At 40.9% G+C, this 27,456-nt stretch overlaps 1 protein-coding gene across 2 annotated transcripts in view; it reads left to right on the top strand.

Moving 5' to 3' along the window:
- The window catches only part of LOC140196408 (ubl carboxyl-terminal hydrolase 18-like), a 51,353-nt gene extending 24,472 nt beyond the window's left edge, over positions 1-26,881 (top strand). Inside the window, exons 8-13 of one of the 2 annotated variants that reach the window (XM_072255550.1) lie at positions 12,762-12,857; positions 13,050-13,130; positions 13,909-14,040; positions 16,925-17,004; positions 18,630-18,681; positions 25,053-26,881. In XM_072255550.1, the coding sequence (XP_072111651.1) occupies positions 12,762-12,857; positions 13,050-13,130; positions 13,909-14,040; positions 16,925-17,004; positions 18,630-18,672 (432 nt within the window). In that variant the 3' untranslated portion in view covers positions 18,673-18,681; positions 25,053-26,881. Of the gene's footprint in view, positions 1-12,761; positions 12,858-13,049; positions 13,194-13,908; positions 14,041-16,924; positions 17,005-18,629; positions 18,682-25,052 lie in introns of both variants that reach the window. The other variant, XM_072255549.1, reaches the window with a different exon arrangement.
- The last annotated feature ends 575 nt before the right edge of the window (positions 26,882-27,456 follow it).

The raw sequence follows: 27,456 nt of genomic DNA on the forward strand, positions 1-27,456 counted from the left end.
CAATTAACCTACCACTGTCTTTGGACGGTGAGAAGATGCTGGAGCACCCGGAGGAAACCCGCGCATTTATGGGGAGAGTGTACAAATTCCTTTCACTCACTGATGAAAATTGAAGCCAGGTCTCTGGAACTGTAAAGCATTGTGCTAATCACTACGCTATCAGGCTGCTGCCAAATTTAGCTCTCATAAGCAGAATCAAAAAGAAGGGAGGGAGTCTATTTCAGTGTGTGTGGCTGAATTGAAGATACTATCTGAGCGCTGAGCATTGTTATTTCAGTAATGGACTTAGTTTCTGGAATCTTACAAGAAAGCATTCAGAAATGGCTCTTGGCTGAAGCACAACTTACACTTAAAAGAGCAGTTGAAATCGCTGTTTCAATGAAAACTGCAGACAGAAACGCAATTGAGTTGCAGTCAGGAATGAAAGTGAGCATGAACAAAATTGCAACTTCTGAACAGAAACTGTCCTCTCCAAACAAATGGTATTACCACTGTGGCAGGGGCTCACATACACCAATGTAGGCTTAAAGGAACACCTTGCAGAAAATGCAACAAAGTAGGACACATACAAAGAGCATGTCAGGCAAACAAACCTAAGTGCACTGCACAGAGAAGAGAAAAAGATAAAAAGTCAAGTAACAAATTCAAAAACGGCACTATTCTGCATGCTGTTGAAAATTTTGATTATGATGAGAGTGACACAGGACTGAGTAGCCTTGAGATTTAGTATGAAAATTAACAATGGACAAACAATATGGCCTATGCCAGAAATGAATGGCAAATTAAATAAATGGAAATGAACACTGGTTCAGCTGTTTCAGTGATTCCACAAAATGAGTTTGAAAGGCATTTCAAAGATATTAAGCTGAAGCTTGCAGGTATCCAATTCATATTGGAGGACAGGTAATTCCTGCAGGAATGATGCATAACAGTGAAATACAACAACCAACAAGCCTATTGATCTTGTATGCGGTAAAAACAGGAGGACCAGCATTGTGGAGGTGTGATTGGCTGAGACAATGACAACTTGATTGGAGGTCCATCCAAAATTTGCATGCCATATCCTCTGCAATGAAGCCATAAGAAAATGAATTAGGAAAGGTACTGGATGATGCCCACAACTGTCTCCATGCCAAACACCATGAACCATTGCCCAACAGAGGACAGACAGGTGTTGGAGCCAACCTCTGTGTCTCTGGTTGGAAAGCATATTGGACTAAGGAAGGACCATGCTGCTCAGCAGAATTATGAAAATGACAAAAGCAGAAGTCTGACAACAACAGTTTTGGTAGACAACATATCTGAGAAGGCTTCTGATATGTTAATCAGGCAGCTATTTGCAAAATGTGGCTTGTTGTTAAGCTGGAAGAGAGTTCGATGAGCTTCAGGAAAGTTGCAAGCATTCAGCCTTTGTGAGTATACAGAACCAGAATCTGCTACATGTGTGTTAAAAGTTTAAATAACCCATTGTGGGTTTCATGTATAAATACATGAATTGTATATGTCATCACGCTACAATGTGATAATTGTGCACCTCACTTAAAAGTGAAAATGATGTTAGACGCGCATTCCCAGACTCCCATGTCTTTGTTTGAATTAGTTTAAGGTTTGGAAGTTACAAAACATGAGAAGGATAGAATAGGCCAATGTGCCAGAGTAGTGGTTCCAAAAGTGAGCGATATCACCTCACCTGGGGCGGTGGGAGTGTCTAAGGGAGTGATAAAGATAAAGCCGGCAGTTGGGGCGGCACTTGGTAGCAAGGGGACAGCTGAGGGGGTACTGGCTTAATTAAATTAATTAATTAATTATTATAAGCATTTGATCCATTGCCTCATGTAATCACCTCATCTCTTGTTAACCCTTTGTTCCCTTAGACTTTACTCGGAGCACGTTATAGGTGTTGAAAAGCAATGTGACGCTGCAGTATTTGGTATATTATGAGAACTTGGTACTGAAGGGATGGCAGGACTTTCATATGATGAAAGACCGGATCGACTAGGCTTATACTCGTTGGAATTTAGAAGATTGAGGGGGGATCTTATTGAAACGTATAAAATCCTAAAGGGATTGGACAGGCTAGATGCAGGAGGATTGTTCCCGATGTTGGGGAAGTCCAGAGCGAGGGGTCACAGTTTGAGGATAAAGGGGAAGCTTTTTAGGACCGAGATTAGGAAAAACTTCTTCACACAGAGGGTGGTGAATCTGTGGAATTCTCTGCCACAGGGAACAGTTGAGGCCAGTTCATTGGCTGTATTTAAGAGGGAGTTAGATATAGCCCCTGTGGCTAAAGGGATCACTGGGTATGGAGGGAAGGCCGGTACAGGGTTCTAAGTTGGATGATCAGCCATGATCATACTGAATGGCGGTGCAGGCTCGAAGGGCCGAATGGCCTACTTCTGCACCTATTTTCTATGTTCCTATGTTGAAAGGAGCCATACCTAACATATTTACCATTCACTGTAATTCACAGACGATATCCTGTGGCAAAAAAAAATTTGATTGGCTGCAAAAATCATTAAATACTGTTAGCACAGCGGTAAATAACAGCAAGTCCCATGCTCTCAATCCTTGACAATTTCGAGAGCTTTCTATTGAGAATGATGAACAGTTTGATCATGTGCTGTTGCACACATAAGTCAGATATGTCTCAGAAGGATGCACTCCTCTCCTTGAAATATCAATTGGTTTGACATAAGAACTTCTCTCTCCTTTTCGAAGTTCTGCACCATGACACCAAGATCTTTTTCTATCACCTTAATCTCAGAGCCCACTTCTTTGACAAGAATTCTCCCACACCGTTGACTCCTTTTCCTGTCTCTAACCCTCCTCGTCTTGGACATCCCGCTCTGGTTCTGTGCCTACTCTGGACATTTTCATCTCTAATAGCCGACAAAACTTCAGCACTACTTTCTCTTCAAATCTTACACCATCTGAATGCACTGCCCTCCACTCCCTCCACACCAGTCTCAACCTTATTTTCAAATCCACAGACGAAGTGGTGTCTGTTATAGTGTGGCAGACTGAACTCTACCTTGCTGAGGCCAGGTGGCAACACTCAGATGCCTCTTACTTAGCCATTGAAAAGAAAACTATTCTGGGCCATCAGAAAATTGTCTCTAACACCAACACTAATCTTATCAACTTTTGGGAACTCCCATCCACTTCCACCAAACTCATAGTTCCATTACCCTGCACTGCTCCTTTATACCTATTATCCAAGATCCACAAACCTGACTGTCTGAGTGGGTGCATTGTCTCTGTCTGCTCATGGTCCACTGAATTCATGTCTGCATACCTCGACTCCATTCAATCCCACTTGGTTAAGTCCCTTCCCACCTGCGTCCGCAACACTTCACATGCTCTTGATCTCCTCAAAAACTTTTAATTCCCTGGCCCTGACCACTTCATTTTCACCATGGATGTCCAGTCTCTATACACTTCTATCCCCCATCAGAAAGGCTTTAAAGCTCTCCACCTCTTTCTTAACAGTTCCCCTCTACCACCGCCGTGCTCTGGCAGAACTGGTCCTCATCTTCAACAGTTTCTCCTTCAGCTTCTCCCACATTCTCCAAAATCAAGGGTTGGCCATGGGTATCTGCATGGGTCCCAGCTACACCCGCCTTTTCATTGGCTATTTAGAACAGTCCACAATCCAAGTTTTTCCTGGTAATTCTCCCCAGCTCTTCCTGTGCTACATTGATGACTGCTTTGATTCTGTTCCATGCACCCGTGCTGAGCTTGTCAATTTCATCAAATTTGCCTCCAACTTCTGCCCTGCCCTTAAATCCACTTGGTCCATTTCTGACACCTCTCTCCCTTTTCTCAATCTCTCTGTCTCTATCCCTGCAGACAAACTGTTTACTGACAACTTTTATAACCCTAGCAATTCCCACAGCTATCATAACTATACCTCTTCCTACACTGTCTTCTGTAAAAATGCTATTCCCTTTTCTCAGTTCCTTTGTCTCTGGCACATCTGTTCCCGGGATGGGGCTTTCCTTTCCAAGGCATCAGAGATTACCTCCTCCTTCGAAGAAAAAGATTTCCCTTCCTCCACCATTAACGCCGCCCTCAACCACATGTCCCCCATTTCCCATACATCTTCCCACCACCTTAGCAGGGATAGAGTTCCTCTTGTCCTCACCTATCATCCCATGTATCTTTGAATCCAGCACATCATTCTCCGCGTCTGCCATCTTCAACAGGATCCTACCACCAAACACATCTTTGCTTCCTCCCACTCGCCACTTTCCACAGGGATCACTCCCACATGATTCCCTTGTCCAATCGTCCCTCTTCACATATCACTGGTAATCTCCCTCCTGGAACATATCACTGCAAGTGATAGAATTGCTACACCTATCCATACACCTCCTCCCTCAGCTCCATTCAGGGCCCCAAACAGAGCTTCCAGGTGAGGCAACAATTCACCTGCAAATCTATTAGGGCTGCATATTGCATCCGGTGCTCCTGATGCGGCCTTCTCTACATTGGTGAGACCCGATGTAAATTGGGGGACCACTTTGTCAAGCACCACTGCTCCATCCTCCAAAAGCAGAATTTCCCGGTGGCCAACCATTTCAATTCCTGTCCCCACTCCCATTCCAATATGTCAGTCCATGGCCTCGTCTTTTGCCATGATGAGGTCATTCTTAGGATGGAGAAGCAACACCTCATATTCCATCTAGGTAGTCTCCAACCTGATGCCATGAACATCGATTTCTCCTTCTGTTAATTTTTAATTTCTTTAACCTTCCCCCTTCCCACTTCTTCTCACCTGCCTATCACCTCCCCCTGGTGCCCCTGCTTCTTCCCTTTCTCCCATGGTCTAATCTCCTCTCCTATCAGATTCTTTCTTCTCCAGCCCCTTACCTTTCCCACCCATCTTTCACCTTCCTGCTAGCCCTCCTTCCCCTCCCCCCAACATCTTACTCTGGCATCGTCTCCCTTCCTTTCTAGTCCTGAAGAAGGATCTTGGCCCAAAATGTCAACTGTTTACTAATTTCCATAGATACTGCCTGACTTGCTGAGTTTCTCCATCATTTTATGTATGGTGCTTTGGGATTTCACCATCAGCAGAACCTCTTGTGTTTCTCAAAAGGAAACTGACTGAGACATTTTTATGCACTTTTTGAAAATGTGATAACTCTTTGAAGACTTAAATGGTTCATTCAGTAATCAAGTCAAGAATATTGGGCATGACACTGCATATTTGTCAATTATTTGCAAAGTTTAATTTAATCAATCTTTAATTGTGAGGAAGTGATACGAATATGATCAAAGTCAGATTAGTCATCTCCATATTTCTGTCCAAATTGGCTCCATTTAAGTGTGAAGTTGTCCATTGTGACCTTTTAAATTTCCTAGCCTCTCTGGAAGAGGACGAAAGAATACCTGATGATGCTCTCAAATATACTGTGCCCTCCTGGGTAAGCTGCATAAAGACATGACAGAGAGGTTTCAGGATCTTCTCTCCATCCAAATTCCAGATTGGATAATAAATCCATTCCTCAGCACTAGTAATGAGGAATTAACGGGAAGGATGGAGGAAGCACTGATCTTGCTGCAAAATGATTTTGAGCTAAAGCCAAGGTTGAAAAAGACATCAAAATTTTTGGTTGCAGAAAGAAATCTCTAAGTACTGTACTGCACAGTGGAGAAAGGTCAAGACGTTCTTTTATTACCTTTCCTACAGCATATTTAGTTGAGTGAGGTTTCAGTGCAGTCACCCAACGTCTTTCAAAGCAACATAACAAACTGCAAATTATTGAAAGTGGGGATCTGAGAATGTTTCTGAGTGACTTTCAGCTTGATGTTGTGAAGCTGATATCACTGCACCTAGCCCATCCATCTCATTGAAAGGTGAAAAAGCAATGAAACAGTGAATAGTTGGACTGCTAGCATAACCTCTAAAACTGTTCACGAAAATTGTTTTTACTATAATTAAATAAAGAAATAATTTTATTTGTACCTTTAAATAGTATTAAATAATTTTTGCAATTGTTTGTTACTGCTTTGAATTTGCAGTTCCTATTTTCTTTCATTATGCATTGTAAATCAAAATTCTTTATAGTTTTAATGTAATGGCTGGAAAAAGAGAGGGGGAAGGTTGAGGATGTGGTCTGAGAGCCGAGGGGTGGCATCCACTGTGCTACGCATGTCAACAGTAAGAAAGTGGCATTGTTGGAGCTTCTAAAAATACTAGCATTGATAAGGTCCCTGAGGCTGCTGGAATATACCCCAGGTTGCTTCGGGATGTGAGAAAAGACATTGCTGGAGTGTAACGATTGTCTTTGTGTCCTCTCTAGCCACAGGAGTGGAATCAGAAGATTGGAGAATGGCAAATGTTGTGAAAGATAATAGGGATAATCCCTGGAATTACCAACCAGAGTGCCTTGCATTAGTGGAGGGCAAACTAATGGAGAGAATTCTTATAGACAGCATTTATGAGAATGTGATGTAGCATACTCATATTAAAGAGTCAGCATAGCTTTATGAGAGGCAGGTCATGTCTCATGAATCCAATTGAGTTTTCTGAGGTGACAAAACAAATTGATGAAGATAGAATTTTATATATGTGATATATGGCTTTTAATAATGTGTCTGACAAAGTTCCCTATGGTTGGCTAATCCAGAAAGTCATGAGGCATGGGATACATGGAAACTTGTGTCCCTGGATACAAAATTGGCTTGGTCATAGAAAGCAGCAGATGGGATTAGGTGAAGTATATTCTGCCTGGAATTCTGTGACTAGTGGTGTTGCACAGGGATCTGTTCTAGAACTTTGTTTTTTGTGATTTTTATAAATTACTTGGATGAAGAAGCAAGACAGAAAGATTGGTGGTGTTGTGGATAGTGTAGAACAGGGGTCCCCAACCTTTCTTGTAGTGCGGACCGCTTTCATGTTGACAATATTCTTGCGGACCGGCGGACCGGTCGACCCAGGGGCGGGGGGGGGGCAGGGTCGGGATGGTTGCCAATGGACAAGAGTAGCGGTCAAATACGTTGCGTTTACCCAGAGTAGGACTACAATGACCATGAAGCCTTGCGCAGGCACCAGTGCGTGCACCTGCCGATTATTTTTCCACAAATCACGTTTGGCGATTCTGTTCGGAGGGGGGTGTTAATCACAACCAGAATATCGATGATAAGTGGCTAATACACTCAATTTCGTTTCTAAGAGGCTTTATCTAATGAATTTAATATTAAACACACAGCGCATTTTCCTCGCATGAATATAGCGATAAGTCAATTATCAGGGGAGGACAGGGGAGCTAAGTGTTGAACGAACTTCCAGTAGAACTGTCAGAAGCAGGTTCGATATTATCATTTAAAGAAAAATTGAATAGGCATATGGACAGGAAAGTAAATGGATGGTTATGGGCTGAGTGCAGGTCGGTGGGACGAGGTGAGAGTAGCATTCGGCACGGAGTGGAAGGGCAGAGATGGCCTGTTTCCGTGCTGTAATTGTTATATGGTTATATAAGTCAATAGCATCATAACATTTGAAGTAACGTTTGGATATTAAACACACAGCGCATATTTTCCCTGTATGAACTTATAAAATCATTGCAACACACCAATATCGCTGAATCAGTGGGAGCCCTGGGCTTGTTTTCCTGCAACAGGACGGTCCTATCGAGGGGTGATGGGAGACAGCGATACTCGAATGGGGTTCCTCCTGTCCAGTCTAATCCGCAGTTTAGTTTTTGTTACATTCATCGCAGAGATATGTTGGAAATGGAAGCAACGTTTTCAGTGCTTTCGTGGCTATCTCAGGATATTTAGCCTTGACTTTGATCCAGAATGCCGGCAGAGATGTTATGTCAAACAGACTTTTCAGCCCGCCGTCATTTGCAAACTCGAGGAGTTGATCTCCTACCCGCACTGACATGGACGATGCGCGGGTAATGGCCCAACAGTGGGCGTGACAGGGAATGAGGAAAGATGCAGCTGACTCATATCGCCAAATCATATCGTTTCCTCACGGCCCGGTACCGGTCTGCAGCCCGGTGGTTGGGGACCGCTGGTGTAGACGATGGTTGTAGGTTACAATGGGAGACAGACAGGAAGAAGAGCTGGGCAGAGAAGTGACAGAGGTGTTCAATCCAGAAAAGTGTGAAGTTGTATGCTTCAGAAGATCAAGTTCAAGGCAGAGTACAAGGTTAATGGCAGGATTCTTAGCTGTATGAAGGAACAGAGGGATCTTGGGGTCCAAGTCCATAGATCCCTCAAAGATGCTGTGCAATTTTATAAGGTGATTAAAATGCATATGGTCTGCTGGCCTTCATTTGTTGGGGAACTGAGTTCAAGAGGTAACTTTACAACTCAACAAAACTCATTGGACCACACGTTCAGTTCTGGTCAGCCTGTTATGGGATGGGTGGAGCAGGTTTAGAGAGAGTGCAGAGGAGATTTGGCTGGATTAAAGAACATTCCCTTTAATTTGTTTTTTAGAGCTGCACAGACCAACCATTGCTCTGAGCAGGAAAATTTTACACGGCCTGAAAAATGTGTGTCACTTCCAATGTTTTTTTGTAATGTGCATATGATGAATATTTAGAATGAAAGTAGAAAAATCGCATACTTTTGATTTTATTTATTAATTGAAGGGTATCATGAAATACAGTGCAACAAAAAAAAACTTCCACATTTCTAAATATTTTCTTGTCTGTCTTTATTTCAGCTGTGTGGCAACAAATGCTACGTGTGCGGGCGCATTTCAGTTACTGTGCAGCAGTGCACCCAGCAGCTTGTAGGAAACAGTGATCCCTCATGAGGAAAGGTTGAGTTCTCTACAGTGAAGAAGAATGAGAGGCAACTTGATAGAGGTGTATGATCATGAGAGGCATAGAGAGAAGGGATAGTTGGAACCTTTTTTCCCAGGGCAGCAATGGACAATACCAGAGGGCATCTGTTTAAGGTTAGTAGAGCAAGGTTTAGGGGAGATTTCAGAGGTAGCTTTTTTTACACAGTAAGCGGTGGGCACCTGGAATACACAGCCACAGGTCGTGGTTGAGGCTGATACAATAGGCACATTCAAAGGGCTTTTAGATAGGTGCAAGGATATAAGAAAAATTGAAGGTTATGGGGTATGTAGTAGGGAAGGGTTAGATTAATTTTGGAGTATGTTTATATAGGTCAGCACAACATCGTGGACTGAAAGGCCCGTAGTGTGCTTTACTTTTCTGGGTTCTATGTTGATGAATCCCATTTTTGGTTATGAAATACAAATGGTTAAATTGGTAATTTTAATTTTCTTTTAATCCAAATGTATTCTGCAGTAGAAGGGAATAAAATACTATTCAAGAAATTTTCTTTACCATGCACTACCCAATGGACTATCCAAGCTTTAATCACAGTTTTGTTTTATGAATTAGTGCTTCATGACCTGCTTCCGAAACTTGTTCTGTTCAATCATTATACTTTTACTTCCTTAACTGGCAATTGTTATTGAGTTTTTTTTTCTATTTGTCTCATGCCTTATTTAATTCTGTAAAGTGACATCCCATTCAAATTGTTTCAATTCTACAAGTACAGTGGATCCTGGTTAATTGAGCTGTCAGTTAATTGGAGCAGCCGCTTATTTGGGACAACTCTTAAGGAACAAAAACTAATCAAGAAAATAGCCAGGATTCCCTTTGTTTATTTGGGACACTATGCCACTTAATTGGGACAGAAGCTTGCTGCAGAACAATTTCTTACTCGCGTCAGTCACGTGCACTTGTGTGGCTGTTAGACTGTACACTATGCTTAGAGTGAATAATTTTTAAATAGTGTCAATTGTGTATGTTTCTGCTCAAGAAGCAGTGATTTTTATCACTGATAGCTGGCAAATAATAAGCAGTAAGATAATTCAGAACTGTTTTGCTCACTGTGCTTTTAAGCATTCAAGCTTGGAGATGCCAGAAGGCATTACGAAGTGAACAATTTTTAAACAGCATCAGTTGTGTGTGCTTGTGTTATGTTATCCATTTGGACCGATGGAGATGTTTTTGAAAATAGTGATTTTTAATGATTTTATTCTATATTTTTACTTTATGCATGAAGGTAATGAAGGTGTCCATTATCTATTTGGTGTCTGCACTGATCTTGTTCATTTAGAGTCAATCAAAAAAACGTGGCAGCTATGTATTCTTCTGTCAATAACAATTAGAAATGAATACACAGCTTTATAGTACTGTAGTTCTAGTGGTAATATTCACATTTGTTCTGTATTTCATTTAAATACATCATTAGTTACTTGTTTGTTACATACACCTGTTAGGGTGCATTCTCCAGTTACCTTATAAGGTAACCGTAGCCTTCAGCCAGGAGCAAATGTCATCAGGTGGTTCCCAATCTTCACAGAGTTTTTCGACCCTTAACCATGACACTCTCTAGCCAGTTGGTGGGCCGGCAGTGGTGGCCAAGTCACTGCCCATCTGCTCCTGGCTTCCAGCTCCCCTCCTCTCGCCTACTCCAAATCCAACAAGAGGCTTATTCTGCCTCTTCCCCCATCCTACGAGCTGCTTGTTTTTTGCTCCTTTTGTCCAGGCCCAGAGCTGACCACAACTGCCATGCTGATTTGTCTGGGAAACCTCTGCAGCCGATCTCCACAGGGAACAACTAGGCCTGCCTCCCCTTGTCTTTACACTCCTGCACTCAGGGCTGGTACTTCAAGGCCTTCCTCTCGTGGGCCCCTTCCCATCCCTCCTTCCACGGCACAGTCAGCTCAGCCAAAATTATTTCCTTGTCTTCAGTTGACCACAGTACAATGTCCGGGCGTACGGTTGTGTGCACCACATCCGGGAACTGCAACCTCCTTCCCACTTTGACCCTCATCTCCCAGGACCTGGCCGTTAGCAGCAGATTGAGCTTTGGTTGTTTGGTTACAAAAGGCCCAGCTCCCTCTTTGATGAAAGTGATGACCTTCCTCAAATCTGTGCCAGCCGTCCTCTTCTTGCATCTCTCCCACTCTAGTGTGTCAGCAAGGGCCAGAAGCACCTTATCATGGCGCCACCTATACCGTCCTTCAGTTAGAGCTGTTTTACACCCAGACAGTATATGAGCCAGTGTCCGCTTTTGACCACAGAGCTTACAGTTCGGGTCCTCTCTCATCCCTCATGTGTACACATGTAATGGTGAAGGAAAGGTGTCATACACGGATCGCAAGAGGAAGGAAATACGGAAGGGCTCCAGTCTCCATAACTCTGACCATAAGATCTTGCGCTTAGGCAGATCTCATTTTGTCCAGCCACCTTGGGACCCTTGTTCCACTGCCTTTGACATCCGCTCCTCTTCCTCACGGATCTGTACTATGTCTTGCCTGTTCCTTATGTTTGCGTTTCCCCACTGCTGGAAGTGAACTGAGCCGAGGCCTTGCCGCCCGACGCAGGGATTGCCGATGATATCTCGCAACTTCAGAGAACACACTGCCTCCTCCACAGCTGCGTTGGCTGCCCACTTGTGCCCAGATCTGGTTGTAACGCCTGATTGCTTTACCAAGACGTTATTGGAATCTCTCAAGCTTAATAAGGCCCTGCATTTTGCCACCTTGAATTCCTCCACAACAAATGACAGGGGAAGCTGCAGTTGCCCAGAATGAGTATAGAGGCTCACTAAAGAGAAGCTGGGGGAACTCCCAACCATCTCCTCAGGTGCTTGTTGGTTTTCCTCTCAATGCCCTCTACGGTTGTCATAAGGAGCTCATAAAGAGTGAAGAGCCAGAGAAGCCTGGGCAGAAGGCCTTGTTGGTACAGCCAGGTCTTGAGTTTACTGGGAAGTCCGGATTTGTCGCTATTCTTCAGCCATTCATCTGTCTACTTCACAGCATTGGTGACATTGGCCTCATCTGTCAGTGACACATTAATCCACTTCCCCAAGCATTTTATCGGGTTATCTTCCATGGAAGGGATGACCTCACTCTAAACCTGGAGGCTAAACTTGCTAGTAACTTTGCCCTTTCTGATCACCATGCACCTGGACTTCTTGGCCTTGAAGGACATCCTCGCCCAAGTAGCTAAGTTAACAAGTAGTTTGTCTTTGGTGTGCCTTTAACTATTTCCATCAAACTTCAGCTAATTGGGGCAGCTGCTTAAATGGGCTATGGTGTACTGGTCCCGATGTGCCCCGATTCACCAGACACCACTGTATTTAGTTTTGGGATTATAGAATCAAGGAGCACAGAAACAGGCCTTTTGACCCACTGAATTTGCACCAGTTGATCAATCACCCAAACATCCAAATTGTTCACTAACAAGAGAAAAGCTGCAGATGCTGGAAATCCAAGCAACACACCTGTTTTACTCTCTTCATGTTCCCAACAACTCCCCCCATTCCACACTCCTATTGACACTAGAGGCAAGTTACAGTGGCAAATAAATTCTACAAACCAGCACTTCTTTGGGATCTGGGAGTAAATTGAAGCATTCCAGAGTCTGTAGAAGAAAGTGTAAACTTTACTCTGATAGTGCTGTCGGTCAGGACTGAACCAAGGATGGCAGAGCAGTGAGGCAGTAGCTCTTCCAGCTGGGCTATGTAGAATCTGATCTCACGTTTGATTTTGTTTAAATAAGAAATCCATCCAAAAGATATCTTGGAGGATTTAAGTCCAAAAATATATTGGGAAAAATTCACTTCTGAATGATAAATTAGTCCATTTCTTGTTTCATTGCATTTCTTTAATGTATCATCTGAAAAAACTAAATTTATTTTCTTTGTGATAGATGGATCAAAGATTCTCATTTAACACTGAACATCTTTATTTTCCATGTAAACAGGAGAATTCTCTTGCCTCCTTCTTCGAACCCCAAACATTAGATGATTGTAATATGTGCTATTGTAATAAATGCAAAGAAAAGACAATCACAATCAAGGCAAGTACTGATATTTGAAGTCAAATTTAAAAGGTTTAACAATTCTTATGTCAAATTGTAAAACTTAATTTTATTGAAGTGCTGAGTAATTCTTAGCTGAATGTTGTATTTTTCATTCAATAGAAAATGAAAATTCTTAACAAGTAAATTAATTATTGTTAATATTAACAATATCTTTTCATTTATTTACAGAGCTACAGAAAGATGTCTTATCCACAAATACTGTGTTTACATCTGAAACGATTCAACTTTTCCACAGGGAGAACAATAAAGGTTTATGATTTTATGGAATTTCCTGAGACCTTGAATGTTACAGAGAAGTCTCATAGCCAAATGGTGTGTTTAATGCAAATTATCTTTTTGGTACTCCGCCTCTCTGAATGTTTCCCTTTCCATTTCCACCAATTCAAACATTGTCAACACATTCAAAGGATTTGCTTCTGATGCTGACCCCTCTGGTTTTTTCTCTGGTTTTTCGAATAACCTAACTTTAATTCTTTCTTAGCAATATTATTTACCCATTTGTAATGCCGGGCAAATACATAGGGTAAACCATAGTATTCATGTGATCTGTGAGCTCATCCTACATCTGAGTTTGAAGCTTCTAATTCTATTCATTTTATTTAAGATCACGTGTACACACCACTACACTATCTTCTACCTCAGCCCTTTTCCCTCTGTCACATCCAAATAGGAATGACCCTCTTTTTTGCTGACCTGTTCTCTCCCTATTGGTCCAACACTGTCATGCGCCATTAAGACCTACTAACCCATCACCTAGTCCTCGCTAATCCCTCACAATGTCCAAATCTTCCACCTCCTGTATGCCCCCAGTGCTATTTTACTTCAAAGTCAATAGATTCATCATACCAAAAGAATTCTCGTTCTGTTTCCCCAAAACCTATTTCTCCAAATATGTCTTTTGACTGCTCTTCCTAATTATTCTTTTCCATTATATCCTGTTTGTATGGTAACTTGTGCATTTTCTTTTCTTGTCAATGCTTCTGTTGCAAACAAGCTGCTGCTAATGGATTGCTTTTCCCCTTTGTAGAGCAAGCTTCAGTACCATCTCTTGTCTGTGATTGTACATATAGGCAGTGCATCATTTGGTCATTATTATGCTTATATAAGGAAATTCCCAGAAATGGACTGGTATTGCTTCAGGGATGAAATTGTCAGTAAGGTAAGTGTCAGTTGCATTACACTGATTCAGTGATTTGTAAGATAAATTATTTATTGGATTATTCAATACTTGTATCAGTGTTTCATGTTTAAATATTTAAGGCAGAGGTTGATCATTCGGTCAGGGCATCAAAGGATATGGTGAGAAGGCAGGTGTATGAGGTTGAGTGGGATTCAGGATCAGCCATGATGGAATGGTGGAGCAGACTCAATGGGCTAAATGGCCTAATTCTGCTCCAATGTCTTATGGTCTTTATATACAGGCATCCGTTCATCTCATGAGATCATGGATTTGCATCTTGGAAGGTTTCCAAGGCGCAGGCCTGGGCAAGGTTGTATGGAAGACCAGCAGATGCCCATGCTGCAAATCTCCCCTCTCCATGCCACCGATGTTGTCCAAGGGAAGGGCATTAAGACCCATACAGCTTGGTACTGGTGTTGTTGCAGAGCAATGTGTGGTTAAATGCCTTGCTGAAGGACACACACGCTGCCTCAGCCAAGGCTCGAACTAGTGACCTTCAAATCACTAGATGAATGCCTTAACCACTTGGCCATGCGCCAGGTCTAAATGTAGTTATTTATGCAAGATTGTTTAGTTCAGGACTCCAGCGATGCCATTCCAGTTAAAGTCAAACTACAGGTGGAATATTGCATCTATGGATTTTTCTTATCGTTGCCATAAGAATGTTTAAGAAAAAGTAGAGAGCATGATTTCTAATCCACCAAAAAAACAAAATGTTTGTAATGCCGTAGTAGTTTGATATATCTATGGTGTATTGTCTGTGTTTCTTTCAATTTCCACCAATACTAACTTTATGCATTGTGGATTATGCCAGGCAAGGTCTTTAGTAACACACACCAAATGCTGGAAGAATACAGCAAGCCAGGCAGCATCTATGGAGAAGAATAAACAGTCAGCATTTCAGGTCGAAACCTTTATCTCATCCCAAAACATCAACTGTTTACTCTTTTCCATAGATGGTTCCTGGCCTCCTGAGTTGTTCCAGCATTTAGTGCGTGTTGCTTGGATTTCCAGCATCTGAGGATTTTCTTTTAATACCTTTAGTAAACATATTCCCTATTTTAATGAATCCAGCTTCTTAAAAATAATCAAAGTGTGGTATCAAAAAATTCCTTCAATAAGAATATATCTGTGAAGGTTCTCAGTCATCCAGGTCATTGTAGATCAAACAGTAGTAAATCAAGGCTACTGGACTTGCTGTGCTACCCAGAAGACGTTTTGCCTCTCATCTGAGAGGCTTCTTCTGTTCTGACCCGTGGTGGGTAGTTCTGCAGCTTATAAATTCCATGAGTTGTTTCAAGGTACAGCAGTCACATGAGGGCTGTTAGGAGTCGTAGAGGTAATGAGAGGGCCATTGGATGTAGCTGTTAGATGGAGTCATACCCCACCCCCTAACATGCAGTCCTAACGTCTCTGCTCCTGCATCTCCACAGCAGTTCACACCTCTATTCATGCAAAGATAGGACTAGTGACCTTGGCATTACCTTTACGACCATTACGACCCTCATGTGATTGGGAGACCTTTAAACAGCACCGAGTTTATAAACCAGAAAACTACCCACCATGGATCGGAACTGAAGAAGCCTCTTGGATGAGTGGCAGAATGTCTTCTAGACAACACAGCCAGTCCAGTTGCCTTGACTTACTACTGTCTGATACTCATTTTAGTACTTAATCACAAATGATACACGATTAGGGAGAGAGCGAACCTGTGGTATGTTGAATTACTGAGTGAATGAGTAGTCTTTGGGCACTACAAGTCCGTGTCTTTACTGATGCTTTGCTGCACACTTGAGTGCTTGGTGGAGGGTGCCGATGCTTCTTTGCTGGTGGGGGAGGGGAGGTTGTTGCCTTGCTGCTGCTTGTACGTGGGAGGGGGAGCTGGGGGTGCTATGGGATTCTCACATTTAACTGTTATTTTTTGGGGCACTCTTCTGTTTTCGTGGATGTTTGCGAAGATGACGGCGCGACGCAGCTCGCAGCAGCCACTTTGGTGGTGATGTCTGTTATCTGTCAAGTAGGGTGCCGTGCACAATCCCGATTTAATGGAGACAGACATGAGAGCACAGAGGAACATGTGGTGAAACTTCTGAAATGTCTGCTTCGCTGCCACTGGCTGCTACTGTGTGATCCAGAATCTCCGGAGGAGCAGACCCGGAGTCCTCAGCTTTGCTTGTTCCTTGGCGGCTGGGGCAGGGTCAAAGCGCACGGCAGAGGATGGTGCTCGGTGCTCGGTTTCGGAAGACTGGTCGGAGGCTCAAAGTTTTTGAACGGACTCAGAGTCCACTGCGGTCGGGTGTTTCCAATGTTGCGGTATCGGCAACTTTGCGGCACTTGGAGGTTCATGACAGGGAGAGTTTCTCCCTTCTACCATCTGAGTGAGATGATGAGGCTATCGGAACTTTGAGACTTTTTTTTACAGTGCCCATGGTCTGCTCTTTATCAAATTACGGTATTGCTTTGCACTGTTGTAACTATATGTTATAATTATGTGGTTTTGTCAGTTTTAGTCTTGATGTGTCTTGTGTTTCTTGTGATATCATTCTGGAGGAACATTGTATCATTTTTTAATGCATGCATTTCTAAATGACAATAAACGAGGACTGAGTGTCCTCATAATCTAATCTAATCTAAAAAGAATTTCAGTATGTATATTGTATACATTTTTCTGACATTAAATGTACCTATTGAAACTGCAGTCCTTTAATTGCTTATGGAATTAAGAAGTAAACTTGATAGAACCTGAGTCTGACACTTGCCATTTATGTGAAATGTGTTCTATCAGTTAGCTAGCATTGCTATACTTGGATTATCACATTGTGTGCACTAATTTGTATTATTAATTATTACTTATCTATGATAGGCCACATGGGAAGATGTAAAAAGTACGTTTGGACCTTCACAAATTAATTCAGAACGTTCAGGACAAAGTGGATTTCAAAGGTATGTTATTGCAATGTATCCCATTTACTTTGCATAATTTAGATATCAGTGCCTAATTTAATTCTAATTTAATTTTAATGATCATATCTCAGGATTGATACTGAAAGGCCTGAATAGAGTGAATGTAGAGAGAATATTTCCATTAATAAGAGAGTCTAGGATCCAAGGGCACAGCATCAGAATAAAAGAATGTCCCTTTAAAATTGAGCTGAAGAGGAATTTCTTTCAGCCAGTGCTGTGGGGGCCAAGTCAGTGGATGTATTTAAGGCAGAGATTAATAGGTTCTTAATTAGTAAATGGGTTAAAAGTTATGGGAAGAAGGCAGGAGAATGGGATTAAAAAAAGAAATCAGCCATGATTGAATGGCAGAGCAGACTCAATGGGGCAAATGGTTTAATTCTGTTCCAAATCTTACAGTTTTATTATTGTTTTAACATTTTTTTCAGAGAAACAAAAGCTTTAGAAAGTGTATTGTATTTAAAACTAAATTAAAATATTGTGGCTGTTGGAAATATTCAGCAGGTCTGGCAGTGTCACGATAAACTAGATTTTTTTGATGCAGTTGTACTCCTCCAGGCCAACATTTATTTCTCTACACTGTCACATTTCCACCTTCTTTCACTTCTTTTGTCATTTTATCTCGAATACAAAGCTTTTGTTTCTCGTCGCCTTCACCCCCTTCACTTTTTTTCCTGCATCTGAAAAGTTGTTTCATTTCTAATATTGGATCTATTATTCACTCTAAAATATGTTGTCTGTATTGCTGAACATTTGCATCACTTTTTGTTTATACTGAACATTTTAATGTAAAACTTCACATTTTAACATAATGGATGTTTTAAGTTTATCCCCTGCTAAACATATGCACCAAAATAGTACAATATAGATTAAACAATGCTATGTATAGAAGTTGAAAAACGGGCATTACTTATCACAGAGGCATTGCAGTAGTTCAAGAAGATGGTTCCCTGCCATTTTCCCCAAGGAGAATTGATAATAAATAAATAGTGGTCTTGCCAGCATTGTCTGCATTCCAAGAGTAAATACAAAACTGATTCATAAAATTGAAATTAGTCTTTGTAAAATTGCTTATTTCACTCTGGAGTGAAAATTATTTTTGAATCATCAAAATCCAGAACTAATTTTTGGATTAATTTTGTCAAATACTGTGCCCAAAAAGCAAAAAAAAAATCTGAAATTAAAAACAGCAAATGTTAAAGATATTCAGCAGGTCAGGCAGCACTTAGGGAGATAGAAACAATATTGACGTCTTGGGTTTATGAGTTTCATTTGAATCAGTCAAATACTTGGCTTTCCCAAATTTGAAATAGGCATGGAGGATTTGGTGCCAGGTTTAACATTTAGAATCTAGCCCACAATGGTTTATTGACAAATTTGAAACACGCACATGGAAACGAGGTCTCACTTTTCAATGCAAAGCACTATTGCCATCCTCTGCTTTAAGCAATGGACAAAGTTCCAATCAAGTTCCATGCTACCACCAACAGAATATCCTATCCTGGATTTAGATCAAACCTTGTAATCCTGATGCAATGGTTGTTAATGCAAGGATGTATGTGTGCTTCCATGAACTATCTAACTTTATTGTTTTGCATTCTACAAAGGGGTGGAACAGCTTATCTTCTATTTTACCATAGAATGGAGTGATTACTTTAGGTAAGTCATTCGTTGCTTAAGAAAATATGCAACTATTTCCTTGCTTTAACAGATTTAAGCAATAATCTTGCTAAATAAAGGATATTTCCATTGTTATTAACCACTTCGATCTCATTTTAGTGTACATATAGTATAATGTGATTCTTCTGCTTACAATATAAAAAACAAATAAAATTCATGAAAGCGAGGGGAATAGTAGCATACTGGTTAATTCTTGTAGATCCCTAAATATGAGCTCTGATAACATCCTGGCAGATAGAGAATTTAAATTCCGTGAGTCACTTACATCAGGATTTTTTTAAAGCTATTCTCAGTACCGAGGATTGGATTGACATAAAATTTATCAAGTTGATTAGTTTTCTGTCAAAAAAGAAATCTTGCATCTTTACCAAATCTCCCCAATATTGGACTTCTAATCCACCAAACTGATTGGCCCCTAATAATCTCTTCAGTTGAGAGCAATTTTGACAAAAAGTGCAGTAAAGTCCAAATCCTGCAAATAAATAATAAAAATAAAATCTAACACATCTGGAGCTAAAGACCAAAGCAGTGGGTTTGATAAGCATCTGACCATAACCACTCATTTCTGTTCAGACTAAAGCTGGGCTTATAGGAGATGGGATTTATAGAGTATTAGATCATGTGAATTTAGAAATAATGTTTGCATCTTCATTAATTATACAGCAGTTGCTAATGAGAATAAAGCCGATTGTTATATTTGATTTTTGCACAATTAATTTTTCCATAGCAGACTTCTAAAGATACTTGCATAAACCTGCAGTCTTTCTGTTAGAATTTTGATCGATGTGTGATGGGGATCATTGTTGGATTGAGACTTTATCTCTGTTGTAAAGAGGGAGGGAGAATAGTGAGATGAAAAGGAGAAAGGAATGCACAAATACGGAGTTCTGTTTGGCAGCTCCTGTTTCAAGTTAAATACTTTTTCACAGACTTACAGTTATTCTTGCACCTACTTAAAAACCAAAAGATATTGCCACTGTCTTAAAATAAAGGTAAGGTTTACAGAATGGTAGTTCATTTCGTAGAACTGTTTGATTAGAATGTAATTCAATTCTGGCATCAATATACAAATTATGTTACTGTAAAATGCTAAACATTAAATGTAAAACAACAATGGCAAAAAGGTCATGCTCTGAACAAGAACAACCAAATAAACCAACAATCTACCAACAATAATCAATGAGACAGTTGAGAAATGAAATTAACCTAAACATCAGCATGCTAAATTTACTTCCAATTCAGCATCTTAGACTGCCATTACACCATGAAGACATTGACTCTTGTCCCCCGTCGTCTTTTAATCTGGGCCAATCCAGACATTGGAAGATTGAGAGGAGGGGATTTCAATCAGGCCCACTGCCCGAGTAGAAAAGGCAGCAGCGAGTGGGTTGCAGCCGAGTAGTAAACATTACCTTGCGACCAATCCATGCTTGTGATTCTTTAAAAAGAGCAAATTAAAGAAAGGCAGGCGCAAGCACAAAGGCTATCGTCTGAGTGGACACAATCAAAGTGGTGATCTTGAGACTTTAGCTCAACTTCAGCAAAGAGAGGCTTCAACCAGAGAAAGCAAAAAGTAAGAAAAGCTCGAGGTTAACTTTTTCCTTCCTTCTTTATATCTGTGCAGTTAGAACGGTGGAGATGCCAGGCACGATAGTGGAATGTTATTCTTACAGGATGTGGGAAGGCAGGGAAACCTCCAGTGATCTGATGACCACAGCTGTGAGAGGTGCATCCAGCTGCAGCATCTAACAATCTATGTTAAGGAGTTGGAGTTGGAGCTGGAACTGGATGAACTCTGGATCATTCAGCTGGCCGAAGGAGTGATAGATAGGACATATAGAGAGGTAGTTACACCCAAGGTGCAGGGCACAGGAGACTGTGTGACAGCCAGGAGGGGGAAAGGGGTTAAGGAGCCAGTGCAGAGTGCTCCTGTGGCCATCACCCTCAACAACAGGTTTATCATTTTGAATACTGTTTCGGGGGTCATTGACCTAACAGAGGAAAGTCACAGCGGTCAGGTCTCTGGCATTAAATCTATCTCTGTGACTCAGAAGGGAATGGGGAGAAGATGCACGCTGTGCCGATAGGGGATTCATTACTTAAGGGAACAGACAGGAGGTCTGTGGGTGAGAACGAGATTCCTGGATGGTATGTTACCTCCCGGGTGCCAGTGTTTCAGATAGAGTCTTCAGCATTGTTAAGTGCGAGGGTGAACAGCCAGAGGTTGTGGTCCATGTAGGTACCAATGATATGGGTAGGACGAGTGACAAGGTTCTGCATAGAAGGTTCAGGGAGTTAGGTGCCATGTGCTAGTGAGGCCAGAACTAGGAAGATTATGCAGTTTAAAAATGTGGCTAAGGAGTTGGTGTAGATTTTTGGATCATTGAGCTCTCTTCCAGGGAAGGTGCGACCCTACAGAAGGGGCAGTTTGCACCTGAACTGGAGGGGGCTATCATCTGCATGGGAATAGTCATAGTCATACTTTATTGATCCCGGGGGAAATTGGTTTTCGTTACAGTTGCATAATACTGCGCACTGGTGTTTAAACGAGAGTTGCAGAGGAATAGGAACCAGAGTGTCAGAACAGTTAGTGGAGAGGTTATGGAGACAGATGTTAAGACCTCAGACAAAGTTAGGAATCAAAAGGTTGAATATGGTGTTACTAGTGTCCTGAGCTGTGTACGTTTCAATGCCAGAAGTATTGTAGAGAAGGTGGATGACAGTACTAAAGATGAGGTATCTGATTTACAAACAGAGGTAATGTGTTGTGAGGAGAGGCTGTTGATAGGGTAAAATTGCAGTCAGCAAGGTGAGTTGCGACGTAAAAGAGGAAAAAATTAAAATGTGTGAATACGGGACTGAAGGTGCGTGGTATATAGAATAAGGTAGATGTAGCATAGTTACAGATTGGCATGTATGATATGATAGGCATCACTGAATCATGGCTGAAAGAAGATTATAGTTGGGAGCTTAATGTTCAAGGACACACATTGGATTGAAAGGACAGGCAAGAAGGCAGAGATGGTGGCATTGCTCTGATGGTTAAAAAATGAAATCATATCTTAAAAAGAGGTGACATAGGGTCAGCAGGTGTTGAATCGTTGTGGATAGAGCTAAGGAACTGCAAGGATAAAAAAACCCAGATGAGAGTTATATACCGACCCCCAAGAAGTATTAAGAATATGGTCTACAATGTGATATAGAAAATGCATGTCAAAAGGGCAATGTTACAATAGTCAAGGGGGATTACAATATGTAGGTAGATTGGGAAAATCAGATTGGTGCTCGATTCCAAGAGGGAGAATTTCTAGAAAGCTTACGAGATAGCTTTTAGAACAGCTCATAATTAGCCCACTAGGGGATCAGCTATTCTGGTTTGGGTGTTATACCATGAATGCATATTGATTAGAAAGTTTAAGGTAAAAGGACTCTTGGGGGAAAGTGATTATAATATGCAAACAACAGGAATTCTGCAGATGCTGGAAATTCAAGCAACACACATAAAAGTTGCTGGTGAACGCAGCAGGCCAGGCAGCATCTCTAGGAAGAGGTGCAGTCGACTGCACCTCTTCCTACAGATGCTGCCTGGCCTGCTGCGTTCACCAGCAACTTTTATGATTATAATATGATTGAATTCACCCTGAAATTTGAGAAGGAGAAGCTAAAGTCAGCTGTATCAGTATTATAGTGGAGTAAAAGGAATTACAGAGGCATGAGAGAGGAGTTGGCCAGAATTGATTTGAAAACAAGACTGGCAGGGCTGATGGCAGAGCAGCAATAGCTGGTATTTCTGGAACAATTTGGAAGGCACAGGATATATACATCTCAAAGAGGAAGATGACATAACCATGGCTAACAAAATAAGTCAAAGCCAACATAAAAGCAAAAGAGAGGGCATATAATGGAGCAAAAATTAGGAAGCTGGACGATTTGGAAGCTTTTAAAACCAACAGAAGGCAATTTTAAAAAGTCATTAAGAAGGTAAAGATGGAACATGAAAGTAAGCGAGTCAATAATATTAAAGATATGAGGAGTGTTTGTCAGCTCTTGGACTGTATTCGTTAGAGTATAGAAGAATGAGAGGAGATCTCATAAAAACATTTCGAATGTTGAAAGGGTTGGACAGAGTAGATGTGGAAAGGCTGTTTCCATAGGCAGGTGAGTCCAGGACAAGAGGCCACAGTCTTAGAATTAGAGGTTACCCATTTAAAGTAGAGTTGAGGAGAAATTTTTTTAGCCAGTGGGTCGTGGATTTATGGAATTCGTTGCCACATACAGCTGTGGAGTCTTGATCATTGAGGGTGTTTAAGGAGGAGATTGATAGCTATCTAATGAGTTAGGGTATCAAGGGATATGGGGAAAAAGCCGGAAATTGGAACTAGATGGGAGAATAGTTTAGCTCATGGTGGAGTGGCGGAGCAGACTCGATGGGCCAAATGGCCTACTTCTGCTCTTTTGTCTTGTGATCTTGTGAAGATACCTAAAGTTTCTTCAGATACATAAAAGTGTAAGAAAGAAGTGAGAGTGGATATCAGACCACTGCAAAATGATGCTGGAGAAAATGGTGGATGAACTGGCAAACTGAATTTTGCCTCACAATCACCAGATTCTGGAATGGTTCCAGAAGACTGGTAAATTGTAAATGTCACTTCACTCTTCATGAAGGGAGAGAGGCAGAAGAAAGGAAACTATAGGCCAGTTAGTCTGACCTTAATGGTTGGAAGATGTTGGAGCTGATTATTAAGGACGAGGTCTCAGGGTACCTGGAGGCACATGGTTTCTTCAAGGGAAAATCTTGTCTGACAGATCTGTTGGAATTTTTTGAAGAAATAACAAGCAGGAAAGATTCTAGCATGGATAAAGCAGCAGCTGATTGGCAAACAATAAAGAGTCGGGATAAATGGAGCCTTTTCTGGTTGGCTGCTGGTGTCTTGTGGTGTTTCACAGGGGTCTGTCTGTGTTAGGATTGATTCTTTTACATTATATGTCAGTGATTTGGATGATGGAATTGAGGGGTTTGTTGCAAAGTTTGCAGATGATATAAAGACAGGAAGAGGGGCAGGTAGTTCTGAGGAAGTAGGGAGGCTACAGAAGGACTTGGACCAATTAGGAGAATGGGCAAAGAAGTGGTTGATGGAGTACAATGTTGTGAAGGATATGGTCATGCACTTTGGCAGAAGAAATAAAAGTGTTGACTATTTTCTAAATGGAGAGAAAATACAAAAAAGGACTGAGGCACGGGGTACTTGGGAGTCCTTGTGCAGGATTCTCTAAAGGTTAATTTGCAGGTTGAGTCTGTGGTGAGGAAGGCAAATGCAATGTTAGCATTCATTTCAAGAGGACTAGAATATAAAAGCAAGGATGTGATGTTGAGACTTTATAAAGCACTGGTGAGGCCTCACTTGAAGTATTGTGAGCAGGTTTGGGCTCCTTATTTTAGAAAGAATGTGCTGAAACTAGAGGGGGTTCAAAGGGGGTTCGTGAAGATTACTCCAGTTTTGAATGGCTTGTCATATGAAGAGTGTTTGATGGTTCTGGGCTTATCTATATTCACTAGAATTCAGCGGAATGAGGGGTGACCTCATTGAAACCTATCGAATGGTGATAGGTTTTGATAAAGTGGATGTGAGGAGGATGTTTCCTATGGTAGAGTCTAAGACCAGAGGACACAGCTTCAGAATATAGAGACGTCCTTTTAGAACAGAGATGAGGAGGGATTTCTTTAGCCAGAGAGTGGTAAATCTCTGGAAATCTTTGCCATGGGCAACTGTGGAGGCCAAGCCTTTATGTATATTTAATGCAGAGATTGATAGATTCTTAACTGGTCAGGGTATGAAGGGATACAGGGAGAAGGTAAGAGATGAGGCTGAAAAGAGAATTGGATCAGTCATGATGAAATGGCAGAGCAGACTCAATAGCCAAATGGCCTAATTCTGCTCCTATATCTTATTGTCTTTTAAGAGACAAATTTCTGCATTTTATTGATTTTCTTCATTGAAAATTCAAACTTACTAATGTTAATAAACTCTTAACTAATAATTATGCCAAACTGAAATAATAAAAAAGCACAGTTAAATCTTCAAATTACAGATTTTCTAACCTTGAAGCACCAGTGGATTTCATAACTTTCACAATAACTAAAAGGATAGGGAAATGCCAATGTATTAGTTAAGAACAAACGGACTGTCAAATTAATTGATAATTAAGCTGCATCTACACTGGTTTTTGATATGCATGTCATATTTTTAATATATAATATAAATATTTGTAATATAACTTCTGAATTTTCCAAGTTTATTCTAAATTTATTTTCCTTTTTTATAATGCAAATCATGCTGATTTGATTGCAGCTACAGTACGGCAGACCTGAAGGAATATAACTATCAAGAAGATATCGCAGAATTTCATATCTCATTACTTGTTGACTGTCTTTCCTATATTTGTTTAAAGATTTAAATGAAATGCTTTATAATTTTAAATTGGGCGTCAGCGGGTTGTCTGCAGTGCAGAATCTTCAATGGCTCTGATTTTTAGTGAAATGGCATCCTATGCTCTTAGGCCAGTTAATTTAAATCTATTATAAGTTAAAATTGATCTAAAATAAATACCTGCAGAGCAGAGTTTTCTAATTGGATTCTCCAGGCCTGTTCTGAATTTGTTGGAACCATTAGAAGCTACAGGAAAGAAAGAAATATCTGATTTGTCAGACTTCCAACATTCCAATTATTAAATTCTAATTTTGCAAGCATTCTGGTCTGCTGTTAAAGCCAAATTACACGACTGCAGCCTGTGCAATAAGACTGTCTAGCTTGGGAACAATTTTAGTCACCATAGCCTGACAAGGTCCACTTCTGTCAACCAGACTAACAGTCCCAGGCGTAGGCTTGTCAACAGTTCCCAGAAACACACAAGCCTATACCAACTACTCAAAAAGAGTAAACTCTGATGTTATTGGACACAGTCTGTCTGTCTGAATCTGACAGGCAATCCACAAGCAATTTCTAACAGGCTAGAAATCCAATGCTGTTGGCAAAGCCCAGGAAACGGTTACCTGTTTTAGGACCAGGGATAGTACCAAATCAGTCCAACTGCAGTTGTGTATGAAGGTGTATGGTACTAGTGGGCATGGGTCTGTCACTGTATAATACTGGGGTTACAGTATTGGTTGGAGTAGGTGGGCTACAATTTAATATTATGGACCAATGCTACTGATCAGTTTGTCACTGTATTATGGCTGTAAGAGTGGTAGGTTTAGATCTGTCACTGCTGAACAACAGGGATCTTACACTGTATGATGGATACGATACAGGAAAATGTAGGATTTTTCCTTAACACTACGCTTCTGGGGTGGGGATACACAGGTAATACTGTAACACTTGGTTACATTACAGGTAAACACAGGTCTGGCACCCGAGGGCAATGTCGCTACAGCATTCAGGAGTCTTTGATTTGAAACTCAAGTGGTCAGGAAGGGTGGTAAAACCTAATTCAGTTCCAGATTTCAGAACGGATTCATAAAAGCAGCTGGGAGAGATTAACGGGCAATAGGAACAGCTGCAAAGAGAATGAGTGGCAGTGGATGTTGAGGTGGTGGAGAGGAATGCTGAAGAGTAGGGCAATCAAAAGGAATAACGAAGGGATTGAGTAAAGAGGGGAGCAACTGGGACAGTGATAGAAAGGTAGAGGGTACTGAAGCAGGAGGAGGATCAGGGTGGGTGCTACAAGCACATGCACATGTTTCACGCTAATTCTGGGTGCAGAACTAGATTTCCAGTCACTTCCCAGCTGGAGACAGGACTGACCCTGCTGCAGCTCTGTGTGAATTCTCATCACACAACATTTTCAGATCTTTTTATCCAAAGCCGCTTGCATTAATTACCGTCTCAAACAAAGAAAAAGACATTACACTGTGGGCAGTGATATGGTACTTGTTTATTATATTCTACCATAATAATATTCATATGTCAACACATGATTAATAAACAGGTTTTTGGGTGATGACTGTTGCTTGGATTTCATGTTGAGCCTGAACCTCAATACTAAAACCAAAATTTTTGTTTCAGTTATATTTTGAGAAAGATTGAAATGCTATATTAAAGGACTGAACTGATTTTGTATTTTTATATACTCCTAATTACAAGAGACTTCATATTAGAATCTGTAAAATAAATAACTTCTAAAATAATAATGACTGAGTTTATTAATCTTTAGTAAATCAGTTGTTACATTTTGTACTTGCATTTGGAGAAATTTTAATCCATTTAACAATTAATAAGTTATTTCATGTGATGGACTTGAACAATGATTTTCAATCTCTGTAGAAAGCAGAATATTTTCTCTAAGAGAGTATACTTTAAATTGGATTATTTCTTACAAACATTCTTTCTAAAAACAAAGTATTTATTCGTAATTGTCATATCACCTTAGCCTGTGATTAATTTGTACACAGCTTATGGCTCAGCTTGAACACTAGGTTGACATAGAAACCTGACCAGTTGCACCCAATTTATGCCAAACAGTCTTGGAAGGTTGTGGGAGAGAGAGACTGGGTTATGGAAAATGTCAACATTGCTTACGGCTTTCACATAACTGTACTATTGTTTAACTGAAATTGCTGTAAACTCATGGCACCCCAGGATATATTCCAGTAGATTCTATTTTTTAAATTCAACATTATATGAGAATTCACAGTTAATGTGCAGAATGCCTTGTTTTACTGTTGGAATGCAAATTCTTATGGGAGTGATATTAGCT

The sequence above is a fragment of the Mobula birostris genome, chromosome 4 (genome assembly GCF_030028105.1).
Source record: "Mobula birostris isolate sMobBir1 chromosome 4, sMobBir1.hap1, whole genome shotgun sequence".
NCBI lineage: Eukaryota > Metazoa > Chordata > Chondrichthyes > Myliobatiformes > Myliobatidae > Mobula > Mobula birostris.